Here is a 19,690-nt window from a genome sequence, read left to right as displayed (position 1 = left end):
TCAGAATGCCCAGATTTAGACTAGATCTGCCATCATCTCAGTCCTGTCTAATAGAACTTTCTGCAGTGATGGAAGAGTTCTACGTATCTGTATTGCTCCATACGTAACCACTGTCCACACATAGCTCTTGAGCACTTGGAATGTGGCTAGTAGCACTGGAGAACTAGACTTTAAATTTTATTATTTCTACTTAATTTAAATAACTGCATGTGGCTGGTGACTAAGTATGACAGTGCAGAATATAACATTGGTTATGGCTTTACCCTTTGATAGTTTTATTTTACTGAATTAAAAAGTGGGACTTGGACTAGTGACATTGAAGCTACCATGTTTCTAACTCTAAATATTGAATTTCTATCCCATATCTTGTTCTCGTTCTTTGTCTCTCCACTTGAATTTTAAACTTTGATTCCTGTAGTGCAGATGATTTAGCTGAGTGTAATGAGAGAAATGTCTAGACTGAACTAATAACTTCTGACTGTTGTGGTCTCTTCATCCTTCTGGAGTTGTTTTAGAATTCTGAGAAGGTTACATCTTGTTTAAATGAATCTCAACATGATGCAGTTTCAAAATCTTTACCTTTTAAGTAAATGATACCCACTCCAGTACTCTTGCCTGGAAAATCCCATGGATGGAGGACCCTGGTAGGATGCAGTCCATGGGGTCGCTAAGAGTCAGGCACGACTGAGCGAGTTCGCTTTCACTTTTCACTTTAACGCATTGGAGAAGGAAATGGCAACCCACTCCAGTGTTCTTGCCTGGAGAATCCCAGAGACGGGGAGCCTGGTGGCTGCCGTCTATGGGGTTGCACAGAGTCGGACACGACTGAAGCGACTTAGCAGCAGCAGCAGCAGCAGCAGTGCTTTTTAAAAGAATATAAAATTAATTTACCAGTTTACCTTCTGGAAATGTAATTTGAAATTTGGGTACATGTAAGTAAGGTTTTCCTAGGAAGTCTGCCTTTCACAGATGATGTGTTAAGTTTGGTATATATGCTTCCAGATATTTTTGTATGTATCTATAAACTTATACTGCATGGATGTGTGTATACATTGCATGTAGATGTGTGTATGTGTGTTAATCTGTTTTTTTAAACGAGACTATAACATCTACTTTATTTCTCTTAACATTATATGGTAGGCATTCTTTCCCTGTGAGCACTCATAAGTTCCTCATTTTTAATGACTGCATAGTGTACCATTGCACAGATGTATCATAATTTACTTAACCAAGGCCCAGCGTTGGACATTCAGCTTGCATTTTTGTTTTCTTTGGCTGTTAAACACAATTCAGTAAATTGTCTCAAATACATATCACTGCCCATCTGTTAATTATTTTTTTAGGCTGAATTCTTAGAAATGGAATTGGTTAATTCTTATAAATGAATCAAAGACTATATACACTGGAAACTTTGATATGTATTGCCAGGTTGCTATCTAGAAGAGTTGTATCATTTGTATTTCAATCAATAGTGTATGTCTGTCTGTCTCTTTGTTCTGCTTCTAGTGCTAAGCAGTATCAGCTATGAAAATTTTGGCTAAGATGATGACCAAAAATGTCTCTTGTAGCATGAATAATTTCAGTCAGATCCATATGTATTGGCAATACTTAAACTTCTTTGTGTGCTACTAATGCTTTAAAAAAATTGTGTAAGATGGCAAGCCCTATTATTCTGTTTATCTGTATGATGGTTGGAAAATCCCTGTGACTAACATTATTTATATAATTCAAATATGCAAGTCAGTTTTTTCTCGTAAAACATAAAAACCCAAAGCTTGGGCTTCTTAAATGAAAAATATTTTTCTAAAGCTGAAAATTCAGATTGTGTGTGTGTATATTTGTGTGTATATGAATATATATGACACATATATAAGTGTATGACATATATGTGACTGTAGCAAATTTGCCATTACTTTATAGCATTGAATTTTGATCTGCCGTCCTTGTCATTCCAAATAGATAATTCCTACCTGGACAAAGATGAGCCTGGTTCATCGTCTGAAAGTGAAGATGAAGCACTGGGTAAATACCACGAGGCCTTATCCAGAACACACAACTCCAGACTACCACTGGCGGAGTCTAGACAAAAGAGCTATACGTGGGAAACGAGACAGAAATACAGTCCTCTTTCTGCAGAGTATGACGGATACAGTAGTGAAGCATCAGTAGATGAAGGTAAGATAGGCTAATTATTCAATTTTTTAGCTGATACGCTGTAGGACTTAGTTATTTGTTTCTACAACTCTAGGCACCTGTGGTTGCACACTAAATAAGAGATGGCGTGAATAGTCACATTTCTGGGACTGTAATTTATTCAAATTCAAATCTTTGAGCTCAAGCCAAAACCAAAACACCCCAAACCAAAACACCAATAATTGAAATACAGTGGTAATTCTAGGGCTTTTTTCACAATGAACATATGCCTAGCAGTCATGAAATGGGAAATGGGAATCTGCTCTTGTCTCAGATGGAATCATTTCCTAAATACCTGTTATAGGAACTGATACCTCTCAGTGTTGACTATGACTGCAGTGTGTAAATGAATGTGTTTTCATTCAGTATGGCCCCTAGTGTGAGCCAAACACTTCATGCAGCACTTAGCAGAAGAAATGATGATCTGTTCCATGTAGAGGGAAAACTGAGATACATTTATGGAGTACCTGTGCTGTATTGTACTAGGTTTTTAGGGGAATTTAAGGAGTTTTCAGGGATTATTTTGTCTCTAATTGATTTTTGCCTCACATGCGGACACTGACATTTGAACTCAACCTACTTAGAAGATACAAGTCCACTCTCACACATTTTTATATCTTTCTAAAAGAGAAATAAAAAAGCTTTGCTATTGCTTACAGCATTTTTCCTTCCACATTTAAGTAAGTTGTTCATGTACTTGATACAGTGTGTGTCTACTCCTAGTAATTATTATATAAATGTCCAGATATGAAGAAAAGAGCAATGTATTTTAAATAGCACTTTTATTAGTGCATCAGACGCAAACTAACCTTAATTTTATAGCTGTGGCTTGTGTTTTAGGACCTGTTACTATTGATGACTTATCCTGGCACATACAGTTGTCAAAAGAGCTAAATCATTTACTTTTGTATTTGGCTTAATGCTAACTAAAGATTGGTATATATACCTCCCTTTTATTTCTGCTAGTACATAGGTACAGTAAGAAAATAAATATAGAAAGCTCATTATGAGATGTTCGGGAAGAAATAAAAAATATTAGACATGGACTCTACCCTCAAAAATACCTTACTTAACACTAGAGAAAATAAGATATGTGTTTACAGTGATAACTAAATAATGGAAAAATGACAAAGCCAGTCCCCAACTTACGTGAACCCTGGCTCATGAATAGCAGAACAGAAAGAGAAGGGGTCTTAAAGCCTGATCCTCGCGCGCATTCTGACCCTGTGACTCACCAGGCTGTGAGCCCTTGAGCACTGTAGCTGATAGTTTGTAGGCTTGTTTCATTGTCTCTCAGTGTGAATAATAACTTGCTGATAGGGTTGTCATGGACCTTAAATGCCATGTGTGGTGTTCTTAGCATAGTGTCTGATGCCTGACTGGTAAGTGATCAGTAAATGGTGGTCATAGTTGTGGTTGGTGAAACAGTGGTGGTGATGAGAGTGAGTAGCCACAAGCAAGCTATGAGTGGGTAATATGTGACTCTAGACGTTTTCTTTTTTGCAGCTTCAGTTGCAGGCTTTTTTCCTCTACTCATCCTTCTTACCCTACACTTCTGTGCTGGTTTGATTGCTTCTTCCCACTAGTCCTGTTACTCTCCCGTGGCTCAGCAGTTTGGGGAAAGCGGTAAAGAGAGAAGCATAACCTCAGTGGCCCTTCTGTTCCTGCCCTTCCCTCTGGAATCACCTGTCATTTCACGTCACCTGTGTATTTAGGACTTGTACCTTTCTACCATTTCTACCCTAAATCATTTGGTAAAACATCCAGGATAGCATGATTTTAGGCATTCTGAAATGAGATTTACTTACTTCATAAGCATTTGGTGAAAGCTTTTTATGTGCCATACTAGATCCTGTGGATGTGAATAAAAACATTTTATAAAAAATTATATAAAAGATTAATCAAAGCAAGCTTGTTTTAAAGAGCCCCCAGACTGGCGGAGGATGACCTGTGAGTACCTGTGTAATGCTGTGTGGTAAGAGGTCTGTTAATACAAGAATAGCATTGTGCAGAAATACAGAAGAGGAGGTGACTGAGACTTTGGGAGGTGGGGCTGGGGGATCTGCACAGCGTGGGTGAGCTAGACTTGAGGGGGACTGCTCAATCGCACAGAACAGTGATTGTAGAAAAGCAGAAGACACTGTGTTTCCAAGTCTTTAACCTAGGATCTGTGCTCGGAGAAGGTGCAGTAATGGGGCTGAATGCCACACTCAGGACTTTGGATGTTGTCTTCCAGGAAATATAGAGCCCTAGAAAGTTTTTACACTGGCTAGCGTGGCACTTTTAGGCTAGTGTTTAAATACTGTAACAGAAGATGAATTGGAGATAGGAACTGCTGAAGACAGAAGGACAGATTAGATAAACAGCCATGAGATCCTCATTAGCAATGTTAATTGAGGGACAAAGAATTTGAGGGACTTCTCAAGAAGAAACTGAGGGACTTCTCAGTATATCCTGGTGAATGGCTGTATGTTATGTGTAAGGAAAGACTGTTTAATTAGTTTAGAAAGCATAAGAGAAGTAAGTTTGTGGGAGGAGATAGTTTGGTTTCAGTCATGCTGTATTTCAGGGGTCTGTGGAATATCCAGGTGGAGATGGATATCCTTATTGTTAAAATGCTGGCACTGGGGTTTAGGATGGAGAGATGACCGAGTGATAATGTAAGATAGCGATCGACTAAGAAGATAGTTTTTTGTATCATAGATTATTGCTAATTGAAAAATCAGAGATTGCTGTGAGTCCAAAGTAGACTCAGTGGAGTAAAGGGAAGAACAGGAAGACTTGATTAGAGAGGGACATTTCAGAGCTCTGGATTTTAGAGAACAGCAATTTCAAGTGATAGTAAGTTCTGAACATGCCCACAGGCTAAAGATGCAGAAATACACATAAAATGCTAAAAGGTTTTAAGGAAGGGAGCGAAATACTATCCACTGGGGAAGGTGTGAGAGAGCTTCCGTGAAAATGGTGTTAGGGTTCAGCTTTGAAAAATGGGTAGAAAGTTGGTGAAAAGAATAAGTAGAGGTATCTTAGAAGGAAGTTCATAAATGCCACAGTACAAAGTAGTGAAATCTAGGGACTATTTCAGAAACAGAGAAAAGGCTCCTCTTAACTCTAACATAGGTGCGTGTATGTGTTTATATATATATGTTTATATATGTGTAAAATAAAGTGGAAAGACAGATAAAGTCTAAATCCTGGAGTGGCTTTCTGAGAAGTTTGGATTTCAGTGGTTAGCCAGCAAGAACTCATTGAAAGTTTTTCACCAAGGAACCACGACCAGGGATGTCCAGGTTCGATGCATGATACTGGATGCTTGGGGCTGGTGCACTGGGACGACCCAGAGGGAGGGTATGGGGAGGGAGGAGGGAGGAGGGTTCAGGATGGGGAACACAGGTATACCTGTGGCAGATTCATTTCGATAGTTGGCAAAACTAATACAATATTGTAAAGTTAAAAAAAAAAAAAAAGTAGTTTACAACTGGAAGACTATAGGAAAAAGTCACCAATTAAGGAGGTCTTTGGAGTCATCTATGTGGGAAATGATAAAAATCTGAATTATAATAATGGCAGTAGGAATATAAGAGGATGGAAGAGATCTTATAGAGGCACCGTTTACTGGATTTAGAAACTAAATGCATTGGAATTTTAGAATGAAGGAAGAAGTGTCAAAAATGATTCTAGTTTCCAGCAAGTGGGACTAGGAAAATGCTGAGGTCACTAATACAAATAAGAAATCCAGAGAGGGATGTTTCTTACTTGGAAGATGGGGGAAGGGTGGGAGATAAAAGTGGGTTCATGTATATGGTAAGGCAGAATATTTAAACAGTTGGAAATGGTTGTGGATCTTAAAATCATGAATGCATTTGGGAGAAGGTTTGCCAGATCATATATACTTAGCAAATAGAAGCCAAGGGAAGTAATTAAATTGATGAGAGAGAATGTATGGAGAGAAAAGGAAGTCATTTCCTTTCATTAACAGAATTAAAGGTGTCACTTAAACAGAGAAGAGTAAGTAACCAATAAAATGGAGAATCAGTAGAACATTGTATTTCATCAGCCACAGGAGAGTTTTGAATGCCACACTGCAGAGAGACTGGGGATGAGAGTTCAGACTAGCTCCTTTGTCTATTAGAAGTTGATCAGTAACTCTCAGTGTACATTTGAGAAGTATAGACTCCTAAGTGAGATTAAAGGTGGTTAGGACATAGTAAGTGGAAGAGTGTTCATTTGCTGCCTGCATTTTCATCTTACTTTTTCTCCCTTTATCAAGAAAAAGAGGTAGTTGTAGGGGTTCACCTTCTGCCTGCAACCCCAGAACAGTAACCTCCTCTGGTATGTATTCATAATGGGGGGGCAGTGCTTCTGATACCCATTTGGGTTTCTACCAGGTGGTTGTACCTCTACATAGCTGACTCAGGAGAAACACTGCTTACTTCACCCAATCACCTAAGGGGACCACTGAGTACCGTTCTCTGGTAGGATTTGTTCATTTTCCTGGGATACAAGTAAAGAGATCAGCTGAATAGGTTATGCTTTCGTTACTGATCTGACCCTTTATCTGCATACTATTCTGCATGTTTATAAAGATTGGACTTGACTGCTGTGGGTTGAGGTGACTAAAGGGAATTACAAGGTAGAAGGGAAGATATTTTTTAATGTGCATTTTTACATGACATACTGTTACCTCATTAGGGCTGGTAAAGAACCATCACCCCATTTCTCAACTCTGAATAATTCCAGTAGAGAAGCTATGAAATAGCCAATACTGGAAGTAACTGTAAGAGTAGAGTGGTGATCCTAGTCTATCATAAACTGCTTAAGTTTGTACAGTTTTACTTTTTGTGTTAATGGTGTGTGCTCCTTCTCTCCCCTGCTCCCCACCTTTTAGTCCTTCACTTCCAATTTTGTGGAATATTTTAGGAAAAATGGATTTTTAAAGAAGAAAAAAAAAAGACTGAATTTCTTTGCTTTATTTGCATATACAGACTGGAATTTTTTTTTTTTTTAAACAGTCTCCCCAAAGGAATGTGTCTTGCTTCTTACTGACATTTGGTATGTTTCATTCATTGGACTATTTTTTACTTACTTTCTATGTATTTCAAAAGCCTGTGAGAATTACAGGATTTGATAAACATTTTGAAGACCAGAGAAACCCAAATTGTTTTCCTCTTTGAGAGTCATGACTATCTTCTGGTGTGGAGAAATTGCCATTGGAAAAATTGACAATTTTGATTCTCGTTGATGTGGTTAAAAACTGAATAAAAGGTGTTCAAGTTTTCTTTTAAAACATGATCACAAAACAGTTCTAAAATCTACTTTTTTTTTTTTTTAAATCTACTGTTTTTGACATTGGAATTTAAATTGTGAGATAGGTTTAAATGTCTAGAATGCAACTGATAAGCTTTTCTTGAACTGTTAGTTTTTTTTGAAGTAGAGTTTTTTTCATGTTTAATTTGTATTTGTAAAAAAAGAAAAAAGAACAAAAAAAATTTCCAAATCTAAGTAATACAAAACCAGAGCAAAACTGTTGTGCCTTCTATTTATCTTTGATTCCAGTCTTGGCAATTGTTTAAAGAAAAAAAAAAAAAAAATCCCCACCAGGGAGGGCCTGGTAGGGATTAGGAGAGACAGGGCAGGACTTTCTGACAGGCAGGGAGAACCTCCATTCACTGAGCTCCTCCTGTGTGCCTGACACTGTTGGTTTCTGTAGCCCTTGTCATATTTAATCTTCATCGCAACACATTGTGATAGATAAGATTATTTCCATTTTACAGAAGTGAGAGGAGATTTTAGGTCAAATAAGTGACTTTTAACCTAAGGTCACACAGTAAGTTAGAAAGACGACATTTGTCAAGTTCACGACAAAACGAATGATGCTTTAGCTTCTGTTAGGTTATCACTGCTGCTTTAGTGTCCTCCCGAAGTCTCTTTTGTTTATAATTAATCTCGTCAGTCGGGTCCTTTAGAGAAGTTGCTATATTATAAATCTGAAATACAGATACTATAGAAAGAGTAAGAAAATATGACAGCCTGTATTTGTTGATCATATTTTCTCCTCTAGGTGGCCATGTTCATCTTCCATTTTTTGGAATACAAAAGGGGATAATAGCTCTAAGAAATTTTTTTGGAAAAAATGAACATTAAAATAATTTATCAGATTTCCTTTGTTCACAATTTTACTTTACTGTGTTCTTAAAATTAAGATTTTCTGATAATCCTCTTAATTTAAAAAGGTTTAAGAGTTAAATAGTAGGTTGTGATACCTTGTTTAAGTTGGTAAGATAGCACAACCTTTGAAATACTATTCATGCTATTTAGTACTTTTCCATTTTTATATAAGAGAAGCCTTATTAGATTTTATATAAAGAAAAAGCAGTATAAAATTATTAGAATGTCTTTTTGTTACTTATAGCTTTTTATTCTTAGTTTACCATAGAGATTATCAAGCTACATTTACATATTGTGGCATAGCTGTATTAAAAATCATATGATTTTTTTGTGTGTGAGTTAATTTTAAATGATATTTAAAAAAATAATTTCCAGCATCACTTATGCCTTAGGGTACATGTAAGCCACACACACACACACACACACACACACACACACACACACACGCCACTCTCTTATGGCTGCTTCACAAGCTCCCTGCTGTTGACTTTGATGTTTTCTTAAGACTGTTGTTGTTTAGTTGCTAAGTCATGTCTGACTCTTTTCTGACCCCATGGACTGTAGCCCAACAGGCTCCTCTGTCCATGGGATTTCCAGGCAAGAATACTAGAGTGGGCTGCATTTTCCTTCTGTGCGGGATCTTCCCCACCCAGGGATCAAACCTGCATCTCCTGCACTGCAGGCAGATTTTTATCGCTGAGCCACCAGGGAGGCTCACTCTTAAGATTAGGATCATTACAGCACATTTCTTTATTCCCTTTATTTAAATGTTACTTTTAAAATAATTTAGTACGTAAGAGTAATAAATTTTTTGTTTATGTTTTCTTTAAGTGCATTTTAAGTTCTTTATAAAGATTGTTCTACTGATTTTCACAATTTCTGTGTGAAGAGGGTAAGTACAAAAAAATTTTGTCTGTATTTTTCACATGCTTTTGACACAAACATTTTTAGTGTTTTAACATGGTAAAAGTGATATATATTACATGGTTTATTTAAATTTTTGTTAAATATTTTCCTTGACTTCAGGTTTTTATTCATGAAAATTTATCCTCTAAAGAATTCTTTATTGTGTATATGTGTGTATGTATGCATGTATCTGTACTCTGAATAAGACCAATTTGAGGAGAAGTTGATCTTGAAGACTTTTCCTACATTTTTGTGTTTTGGAGATCTTTTTTATATGATGAGGTCAATTGTTACCAGGAGTGAAGAATTCTTTTATTACGCTACTTTTGCAAACCGCATCTCACCTTTGAGATGAGATGTCTTTGTGCAACTTAGTTAAAGGCATGGCTTGCCCGGTGGATGAATTAGAAAACAGCACTGCCTTTGAGCAGACAATACACCAAGAGAATATAGTTCAGTGAAGCAGATACCACCTGTGTTAGAAGAAAAAGGCATTCCTTCCTTCGGGTGTAAGATACAGCAGACCAAAGTCACGTTGTGCTTAAGCAAACCCATGTCGGCCAGGTACTCTTTTGCAGTGTACAGACCACACAGCCATACACAGTGGTCCTAAACACCTGTTTTTATACACTTCCGATCTTAAAATAAGTTGGTAGGATTGCTGTGTTGAATGGATATAGATCTATATAGATCCTTCATAGTTTTATTTTTTGTCCGAGATACTTGTCTAGTAGTGGAATGATGGAAATTAAAACATAGACATTAAAGATACCCTTAATTGATTGATTACAAAACTGACACCCAGACACGTGCAACTTTACTAAGATCATACAGTTCGTGAGCTGCAGAACTGAGGTTCTAGGTTATTGTAACCAGAGAATAGGTCAGTGTCCTTTAAAAGAATTACTCAGTCACGTGAGTTAATCAGAGATAATTATAAATTGAATGCAGGCTCCGTCCATTGCTAGAGGCTGAGGCATATCTGGAAAGTGGAGGAATAATGCTAATGGCAATCTGGCAAGATTAAATTGGGACCTGACACTTTAATTTACAGTTTAATTTACAGGTTTACAGGCGTTAGCAATGCCTATAGGAACTCAGTCTCACCTGCATTTAGGGAGCATTACATACAGTCACAAATGGACTGACAATAATGTTACTTCTAAGAGCAGTAGTGGGTGGTTTAAACTGACTAGAACATCTGTATTTTCTCTGAGTTTAAGCTTACCAACAAGGTACATCTCCTGGGAAACCAACCCTAATCAGGGAGGCAAGTCTATTTGTGAGGTAATCTCTTTAAGGAAATGGAAAATTTGAAGCTACTTCTGAAGACTAAGCCCAACATGGCTGTCAACTCTGGAGCCCAGGAGAAAAAACCCTCACTTGTTTTAGAGTATTAGTGGAAATTTGGAGGACAGCATGGTGGGAAGGCCATGTCATGAAGGAGCCCTCAAGCCTGAGGAATATTTATTAATGTGGCTACAGTGGAATATATGTTTATTTTCTTTCAGGCACTGCTAAAGTCTTTGTATAGAATTTAATTTATCTTCACATAAATCTTCTGGTTTTGTTACTTTTTATATATTTAATTAATCAATTCTGGAAAAAAAAAAAAAAAAACCCAGCATCTACAGAGGTACATTAATATGCCCAGTTTTCCACAGCTGTAAGTGCTGGAGCCCAAATCCAGGCTCAGCTGGTTCAGAGCACAGTTGCTTGACCACCATAATGTACTGTATCAGCTACTCTCCTACCTATACAAGAATGAAGGAACGTTTATCTTCTGAGATTGCTATCTTGTTGTTCTAAGAACATTTCGTGAAGACTTTGGACTCCTAGGCAAATGAAGAACCCTACAAGTGGGAAATACCTGGGGTTTGGCCTCAAACTCAGAAATGAAGCATATTATGCCTCCTGTATTTAGCCTTTCTGCAAGTTGCTTGTATGCAGACTTCGTATCCTTGGAACCTGGTACAGAAAGTTTGAGGAAATACTAGTGACTTGTTACTTTACCTGTTAGGCTTATTACAAAAAGGTCAGAGCTGGGTTGTTTTTTTTTTTTGGAGATACTGTGAAACAATAGTCATGACAGACTATTGTGAAAACTCACTTAGATAAGGGGAAAGATTTTAGAAATTGGTTCCTGTGTGAAATATTTCAATTATCTAGCATACAGGAGTCTAGAACTAGTCTCCTGTCACCTCCAGACATGTTTGTATTAAGCATACCACGGCAAGAACGTAAGGGTCTATGCGGGTAGCGTGAAGTGTCACATCTTACGTATTGTTTTTTTTTAATGTTTGGCAGAAATCTTGACTGTAGACCTTTGCTTTAGAGTATATGCTAGGAGATTTAGGAAGCCCTATCTAATATTGTAAGTCTTTGTAACAGTCTCAGCAGTAATAAAGGTATCACTACAACTGTGATACTTACAGTTCTTAAAACTGTGAGAAGGCAACTGCTATTAAACTGGGCATCTCTGATAGAATAATAAACTAGTCACCTAAGAAAGAGCTACACCTTTCCTTCTTCCTTCTGATGGACTGGTAGGAACTAAAACAGTAAATACAAAGCAGTTAATGTCCTTCATTAATGTTCATACTACCCAGAATCAACAAGCATTAGTACTTCAGCGTTATTTTTTCCAGAAATTTTTTATGGCTCTACTTTAAAACAATTTATACACTAACATGTGAATATGTCTTGCTTTTAAAACTTCAGCTTGATTAAGGTGGACAGACGCTAGTGCTGTTGACTGCCAGCTCACGGTACTTCCTGTCTGGAACCATGCACTGCGTGGTGGGTAGGGGGTGGGCACTGCTAGTACACGCACTGGCTCGGCACTGAAACGCGTGTGTTATCCCTGGGAGTGGACTCCATCTACTGTGTGAAGACAGCCCCGAGGGCCTGGGATGTGATCTTGGCTGAACCTTGGAGCCCAGTGTGAGTTCATAAATAGCAAGGCATGGGCATCAGAAAATACCTCAAGACGAGCAATAATGACAGTACAGGTTGGGATAGAGCAATAGCAGTTCTCAGAGGGAAGTTCATAGTGGTACAGGCCTTCCTCAATAAAAGAAGAAAAATCTCAAACCCCTAACATACCACCTAAAAGAATTAGAAAAATAAGAACACAAAGCCCCAATGTCAGCAGAAGGAAAGAAATAATAGAAGATTAGAGAAGAAATAAAATAGAGGTTTAAAAAAACAGTAAAAAACGTAAATAAAAGGAAGAGCTGCCTTTTTTAAAATATAAAAATGACGAGCCTCGACTTAGGCTCACCAAGAAGGAAAAAGACAAGACCAAAAAAATAAGAAATGAAAGAGAAAAAATAACAGCCGATGCCACAGAAATAGAAAAAGTCATATGAGCAGTTATATGCCAACTATTAATAACTGCTGCTGCTACCGCTAAGTCGCTTCAGTCATGTCCGACTCTGTGACCCCATTGACGGCATCCCACTAGGCTCCTTTGTCCCTGGGATTCTCCAGGCAAGAATACTGGAGTGGGTTGCCATTTCCTTCTCCAATGCATGAAAGTGAAAAGTGAAAGTGAAGTCGCTCAGTTGTACCCTACTCTTAGCGACCCCATGAACTGCAGCCTACCAGGCTCCTCCGTCCATGGGATTTTCCAGGCAAGTGTACTGGAGTGGGTTACCATATCCTATTAATAACTAGACAACTTAGAAGAAAAGGACAAGTTTCTAGAAACATACAATCTACCAAGACTGAATCAAGAAGAAGCATAATTTCAACAGACCCATCACTAAAAGTGATATAGAATCTGTGGTATTAAAAAAAAAAAAAATTTCCTGCAAACAAAAGTCCAGGATCAGATGACTTCACTGTAGAATTCTATGAAACATACAAATAAGAACTTATACCTATGCTTCTCAAATTATTCTAAAGACTGGAGAGAAGGGAACATTCCCAAATTCATTCTGTGAAGCCACCATCACCCTGATATCAAAACCAGACAGACAGAACAAAAAAGAAAATTATAGGTCTTTATCTTTGATAAATATAGATGCAAAAAGTCTCAACAAAATATTGACAAGCCAAATCCAACAATACATAAAAAGAATCATACACCATGATCAAGTTGGATTCATTTGAGGGTTGCAGGGATGATTCAACATATGCAGAGAAATCAGTATGATATACCACATTAGCAAAAGAAAAGACAAAAGCTGTATGATCCTCATAGATGCACAAAAAGCATTTGATAAAATTCAACATCTATTCATGATAAAATCTCTCACCAAAATCAGTATAGAGGGAACACACCTCAACATGTTGAAAACCATTCACAACAAACCCAATAGCCAAAATAATACTCAGTGGTGAAAAAGCCACAAGCCTTCCTGCTGAATTCAGGAACAAGTCAAGATACCCACTCTCACCACTTCTATTCAACATAATATTGGGAATCCTAACAGAAATCAGACAAGAAAAAGAAGTAAAAGGTATCCAAAATGGAAGGGAAGAGATAAACCTATCATTGTGTGCAGTTGATATGATACTCCATATAGAGAACACTAGAGCTTCCCTAGTGGCTCAGAGGGTAAAGCATCTGCCTGTGATGTGGAAGACCCAGGTTCGATCCTCGGTCCGGAAGATCCCCTGGAGAAAGAAATGGCAGCCCACTCCAGGATTCTTGCCTGGAGAATCCCATGGACAGAGGAGCCTAGTGGGCTACAGTCCATGGGGTTGCAAAGAGTCAGACACAACTGAGTGACTACACTTAGCTATAGGCATCATTAAAAAAGTATTAGACTTAATGGATTCAGCAAGGTAACAGGGTACAAGATTAGTATATAGAAATCTGTTACATTTCTTTATACTACCAATGAAAATGGTAATGAAAAAAGAAAATGAAAAAAACAATTCTGTTTAAAATTATGTCACAAAAAATACTTAGGACTAAACTTAACCAAGGAGATGAAAGATGTATATGTATACTGAAAACTATAAAACACTGATAAAGGAAACTGAAGGTGATTCAAAGGAATGGAAAGATACCCCATACTTTTAGATTGGAAGAATTAATATTGTTAAAATGGTCATATTACCCAAAGCAATCTGCAGATTTAATGTGATCCCTATCAAAACACCCATAACATTTTTCACACAACTTGAAGAAATAATCTTAAAATTCATGTGGAATCACAAATACCCAGAATTGCCAAAACAATCCTCAGGGGAAAAAAAAAAAAGCTAGAAGCATAACCCTCTCAGACTTCAGACAAGAGTACAAAGCTACAGTAATCAAAACAGCATGATTATTGGCACAAAAACAGATATATACATCAATGGAACAAAACAGCCCAGAAATAAATCCACACACCTGAGGTCAATTAGTCTACAACAAAGGAGACAAGAATATACAGTGGAGAAAAGACAGACTCTTCAGCAAGCGGTGTTGGGAAAGCTGGACAGCTACCTCTGAATCAATGAAATTAGGCCACTCCCTCACCATTTACAAAAATAAACTCAAAATTGTTTATAGATTTAACTGTAAGACACCATACCATAAAACTAGAAGAGAACAGAGGGAAAACATTCTCTGACATAAATTGTAGCAGTATTTTTTTACATCAGCCTCCCAAGGCAACAGAAATAAAAAGAAAAATAAATGAGACCCAATCAAACTTAAAAGCTTTTGCAAAACAAAGAAAATGAACAAAAAGACAAGCTATTGAATGGGAGAGAATGTTTTCTTGTTTTAAATTTTATTTTATTTTTAATTGGAGGATAGTTACTGTACAATATTGTGATGGTTTCTGCCATACATCAACATGTATCAGCCATAGGTATATATATGTCCTCTTCCTCCTGAACCTCTGTCCCACCTCCCACCCCTTCCTACCCCTCTAGGTTGTCACAGAGCACCAGATTTGGGTTCCCTGTGTCACACAGCAAATTCCCACTTGCTATCTGTTTTACATACAGTAATATATATGTTTCTATGCTACTCTCTAAAATCATCGCCCCACTGTGTCCAGACCTGTTCTTTACGTCTGCATTTCTTTGCTGCCCTGCAAATAGTATCATCAGTACCATCTATCTAGATTCTATGTGTGTGTTAACACGTGGTATTTGTTTTTCCCTTTCTGACTTAGTTCAATGTATATAATAGGCTCTAGGTTCATCCACCTCATTAGAACGGAGTCAAATGCATTCTTTTTATGGCTGAATAATATTCCCTTGTATATATATACCACAACTTTTTTATCCATTCATCTGTTAATGGACATCTAAAGCAGATTCATTACTTTGCCAACAAAGGTCCATCTAGTCAAGGCTATGGTTTTTCCAGTGGTCATGTATGGATGTGAGAGTTGGACTGTGAGGAAAGCTGAGCGCCAAAGAATTGATGCTTTTGAACTGTGGTGTTGGAGAAGACTCTTGAGAGTCCCTTGGACTGCAAGGAGATCCAACTAGTCCATTCTAAAGGAGATCAGTCCTGGGTGTTTATTGGAAGGACTGATGCTGAGGCTAAAACTCCAATACTTTGGCCACCTCATGCGAAGAGTTGACTCATTGGAAAAGACTCTGATGTTGGGAGGGACTGGGGGCAGAAGGAGAAGGGAATGACAGAGGATGAGATGGCTAGATGGCATCACCAACTCGATGGACATGGGTTTGAGTAAACTCCAGAAGTTGGTGATGGACAGGGAGGCCTGGTGTGCTGCGATTCATGGGGTCGCAAAGAGTCGGACACGACTGAGCAATTGAGCTGAACTGAACTGAGGTTGCTTCCATATTGTAGCTATTGTAAATTGTGCTGCAGTGAACATTGGGGTACATGTGTCATTTTCTATTATGATTTCCTTGAAGTATATGCCCAGTAGTGGGATTGTTGGGTCATATGGTAGTTTTAGTCCTAGTTTTTTAAGGAATCTCCATACTGTTCTCTGTAGTGGCTGTATCAATTTACATTCCCACCCGCTGTGCGAGAGGGTTCCCTTTTCTCCACACCTGCTCCAGCATTTACTGTTTGTAGATTTTTTTGATGATGGCCATTCTGAATGGTGTGAAGTGACACCTCATTGTAATTTTGATTTGCATTTCTCTATTAATGAGCAACATTGAGCATCTTTTCATGTGCTTATTAGCCATCTGTATGTCTTCTTTGGAGAAATGTCTGTTTAGATCTTCTTTTTTGATTGGGTTGTTTTTTTTCTGGTATTGTGCTGTGTGAGCCACTTGTATATTTTGGAGATTAAACCTTTGTCAGTTGTTTCATTTGCTTTTATTTTCTCCCTGAATGGGAGAGAATATTTTCAAGTGATACAGCCAGCAAGGTCTTAATTTCCAAAATATATAAACAGCTCATACAACTTAATATCAGAAAAACAATCTAATCAAAAAATGGACAGAAGACCTAAATAGACTTCTCTCCAAAGAAGACATACAGATGGCCAACAGGCACATGAAAAGATGCTTAGAATTGTTAATTATTAGAGAAATGCAAATCTAAACCACAGGGAGATAACAACTCAAACCTGTCAGAATGGCTAGCATCAAAAAGTCTACAAATGATAAATGCTGGAGAGGGTATGGAGAAAAGAGAACCCTGCTATACTGTTGGTGGAAATGTAAATTGATATAGCCATTATGGAAAACAGTACGGAGATTCCTTTAAAAACTAAAGATAGAGATAGCGTATGATCCAGCAATCCCACTCCTGGGCATATATCTGGAAAAGACAAAACCTCTAATTCAAAAAGATACATGCACTCCAGTGTTCGTAGCAGCGCTGTTTACAAGACAACCCAAGACATGAAAACAACCCAAGTACCTGGCAACAGACAGTTGGCTTAAGAAGATATATATAATGGTATATTACTTAGCCATAATAAAGAATGAAATATTGCCATTTGTAGCAACATGACTGAATCTAGAGAATATCATACTAAGTGAAGTAAGACAAGACAGATGTAATGATATTATTTAGAGGCAGAATCTAAAAAATAATACAAATGAATCAACATTCAGCACAGAAAGAGACTGACAGATGGAAAACAGACTCATGGTCTCTTTCCAAACTTTGGAAACTTATAGTTTTCAAAGGGGAAAGAGAGCATCTGGGGGAGGATAGATTAGGAGTTTAGGGTTAACAGATACAATCTATTATTCTTAATATAGAATTATGAATTTACTGTATGGCACTGGGAACTATGTTCAGTATCTTGTAATAACCTATAATGGAAAAGAATCTGAAAATATATGTATCTATTTAACTGAACCACTTGCTGTACACATGAAACTAATACAATATTGTAAATCAACTATAATTTTAAAAAATTTAACGTGAAAGCTAAATGTTCCCTTTTCTTGACCCCTTCACCCTTTCTCAGAGTCACTCTTAATAAGTTTTCTTCCAGTCTTTGTTTTCATATTTTACATATAAGTATAAGCTGTTCATATAAAGTATATTTTTGTGTGTTTTTAAACATACATAAATGGTTTCATCTTAGAACCATTGAAGGTATAATGTACCTTTTTCCTTGGGGGAAAAGGAGTTAACAGTGAGTAAAAGGAAATCAAGAAATATCAGTTAATAGAACAGCTGGATAAGATCAAAATCTTCCTTCATTAGACTCTGAACTTCTTTAGACAAGTTACTGAGTCTTCTATTTTTAAATACCCCTTTCCTCCTATCCCTTCATGCCTAGTATAATCTGATTAGATCATGAAGTAATTTTCTTAGGGTGTGTGTACATCCCAGAGTTAATTATTCTAAATTAATTTACACTTCGTTGGACCACTGGAAGAGTATTTACAGTTAGAAGTTTCTGAATTACTGCTTGTCTTTCTAAAACAGAAGAAGTTAAACAGGGAAAAAGTGGAAAGGAAAACCTAATCAGAGCCTTAAAACATGAAATCATAATTGTTTATTTATGATATTTGTGATGATAATTCCTCATATATCCTTTCATTTTTTTAGAGGTGATTCTGACTCTGTAATGCTCAGTTAAAAATCCATCACCAAGAAAGAACACAAATAGTTATAAATACATACTGGAACCAAGGAATATATCAGTGTTGTGTTGATGTCTTATTTAAAAGCTTTCTCATGAAGATGATAATTAGCAATGGATTAACTTCCCTATACTGTTTCCCCAGTTTGCTCTTCCATGTTTCTCATTCTGTACATTGTATGTGGTACAGACTTGACTAGGCATTTACACTAAATTTATTTACATGTTTTCTAAACTTGTTCACAATCCTTTCTTTGAAAGCAGAAACTATAACAGAAACTTCTGCTGTAGCACAAGATAGAATATGAATGAATTACGAGAGAAAAATAATTAGGCAGTTACAAATATGAATGAATTAAGAGATAAAATAATGAGGCAGTTATGACAGCAACAGCGTGAACCAAATGTTTATGTGATAATGTCAGAAGGACATGTCTGCCCCTCGTTTGAGCAGATAATAATCATGGTTTGAATTTCAGAAGGAAAGGGAAAAGAGACCTGAGCAAATGCAAACTTTCTTGGGCATTGGGGTAGACTGTGAAAGTTGAGTTAGACTTCTAACTATACAAATCATACATCATGGCAGGTAGTTACTCCTCCGGCTCCATTCATGGTGAATAATTACTGAGCTGTTTCAAAGAGGGAAGTATCAACTTAATTATCAGTTTTTGGTGAAATGATATGAGATTCTGTTTTACTTTAAAATGATGAAAAATCTCTCCATCCTTTGGAAACTTGCTGCCTTTGAGAAAATATTAAACCACATTGAAGTCTCTAATGTATGAGTCAAAAATTACATTGAGAAGCTGAGAGGTGTTTTGATGTTTTGGCATATCCCTTTCCTTTTGCTTGATACCTATTCATACGGATAAAGATTTTCTTAGAAAATTTGGTTATATTTAAGTCTCTGAGGTGTTCAGTAATTTCATCAACCAAAACTAAGGTAGTTTATATGGATTTTGAGAATTAGTATGGTAGTTATTTACAGCCTAGATAGTTATGAAGAAAGTTCTTTTCTTTTTACAATTTAAATTAAATTTTTACACTTTCACATTAAATTTTTTAAAAAATTAAAGTTTTACAATTTAAACCAAGTCATTATGTTTTGCCATAGCAGTTAAGAGAAAAACATGCTATGGGATTTTGGTCACTGGTAACTTTGGAAATGCTTCTTTAAGTATAAATTTAATTAAGCATTAGTGATCTATGAAGGAAATATTTATAAACTAAATCTTTTTAAACTTCATAGTGAACAGCTTTTTTAATATGATAGATTAAAATATTTTTGAAATCTGAAAATCTGTGCTTTTACTTTGTTGACAAAAGGTTAATTAGAGTTCCATAAATTCCATTAGCTTGACTATATTGGATGATTATGTAGTAAATACTATTCTGAACACCCTACATAAATTATCTCTTCATTTCTGCAATAACCC

General features: G+C 36.8%; 1 protein-coding gene across 3 annotated transcripts in view; it reads left to right on the top strand.

Annotated features, from left to right (window-relative positions):
- The window catches only part of SYT14 (synaptotagmin 14), a 210,798-nt gene that overhangs the window by 64,396 nt on the left and 126,712 nt on the right, over nt 1–19,690 (top strand). For all 3 annotated transcript variants that reach the window (XM_024976891.2, XM_059875832.1, XM_059875831.1), the window contains one exon: nt 1,960–2,175. In XM_024976891.2, coding sequence (XP_024832659.1) covers nt 1,960–2,175 — 216 coding nt within the window. The remainder of the gene's footprint in view (nt 1–1,959; nt 2,176–19,690) is intronic.

The sequence above is a fragment of the Bos taurus genome, chromosome 16, assembly GCF_002263795.3.
Source record: "Bos taurus isolate L1 Dominette 01449 registration number 42190680 breed Hereford chromosome 16, ARS-UCD2.0, whole genome shotgun sequence".
NCBI lineage: Eukaryota > Metazoa > Chordata > Mammalia > Artiodactyla > Bovidae > Bos > Bos taurus.
Note: the sequence above shows the minus strand (reverse complement) of the source record. Positions and strands in the feature narration are given on the sequence as shown.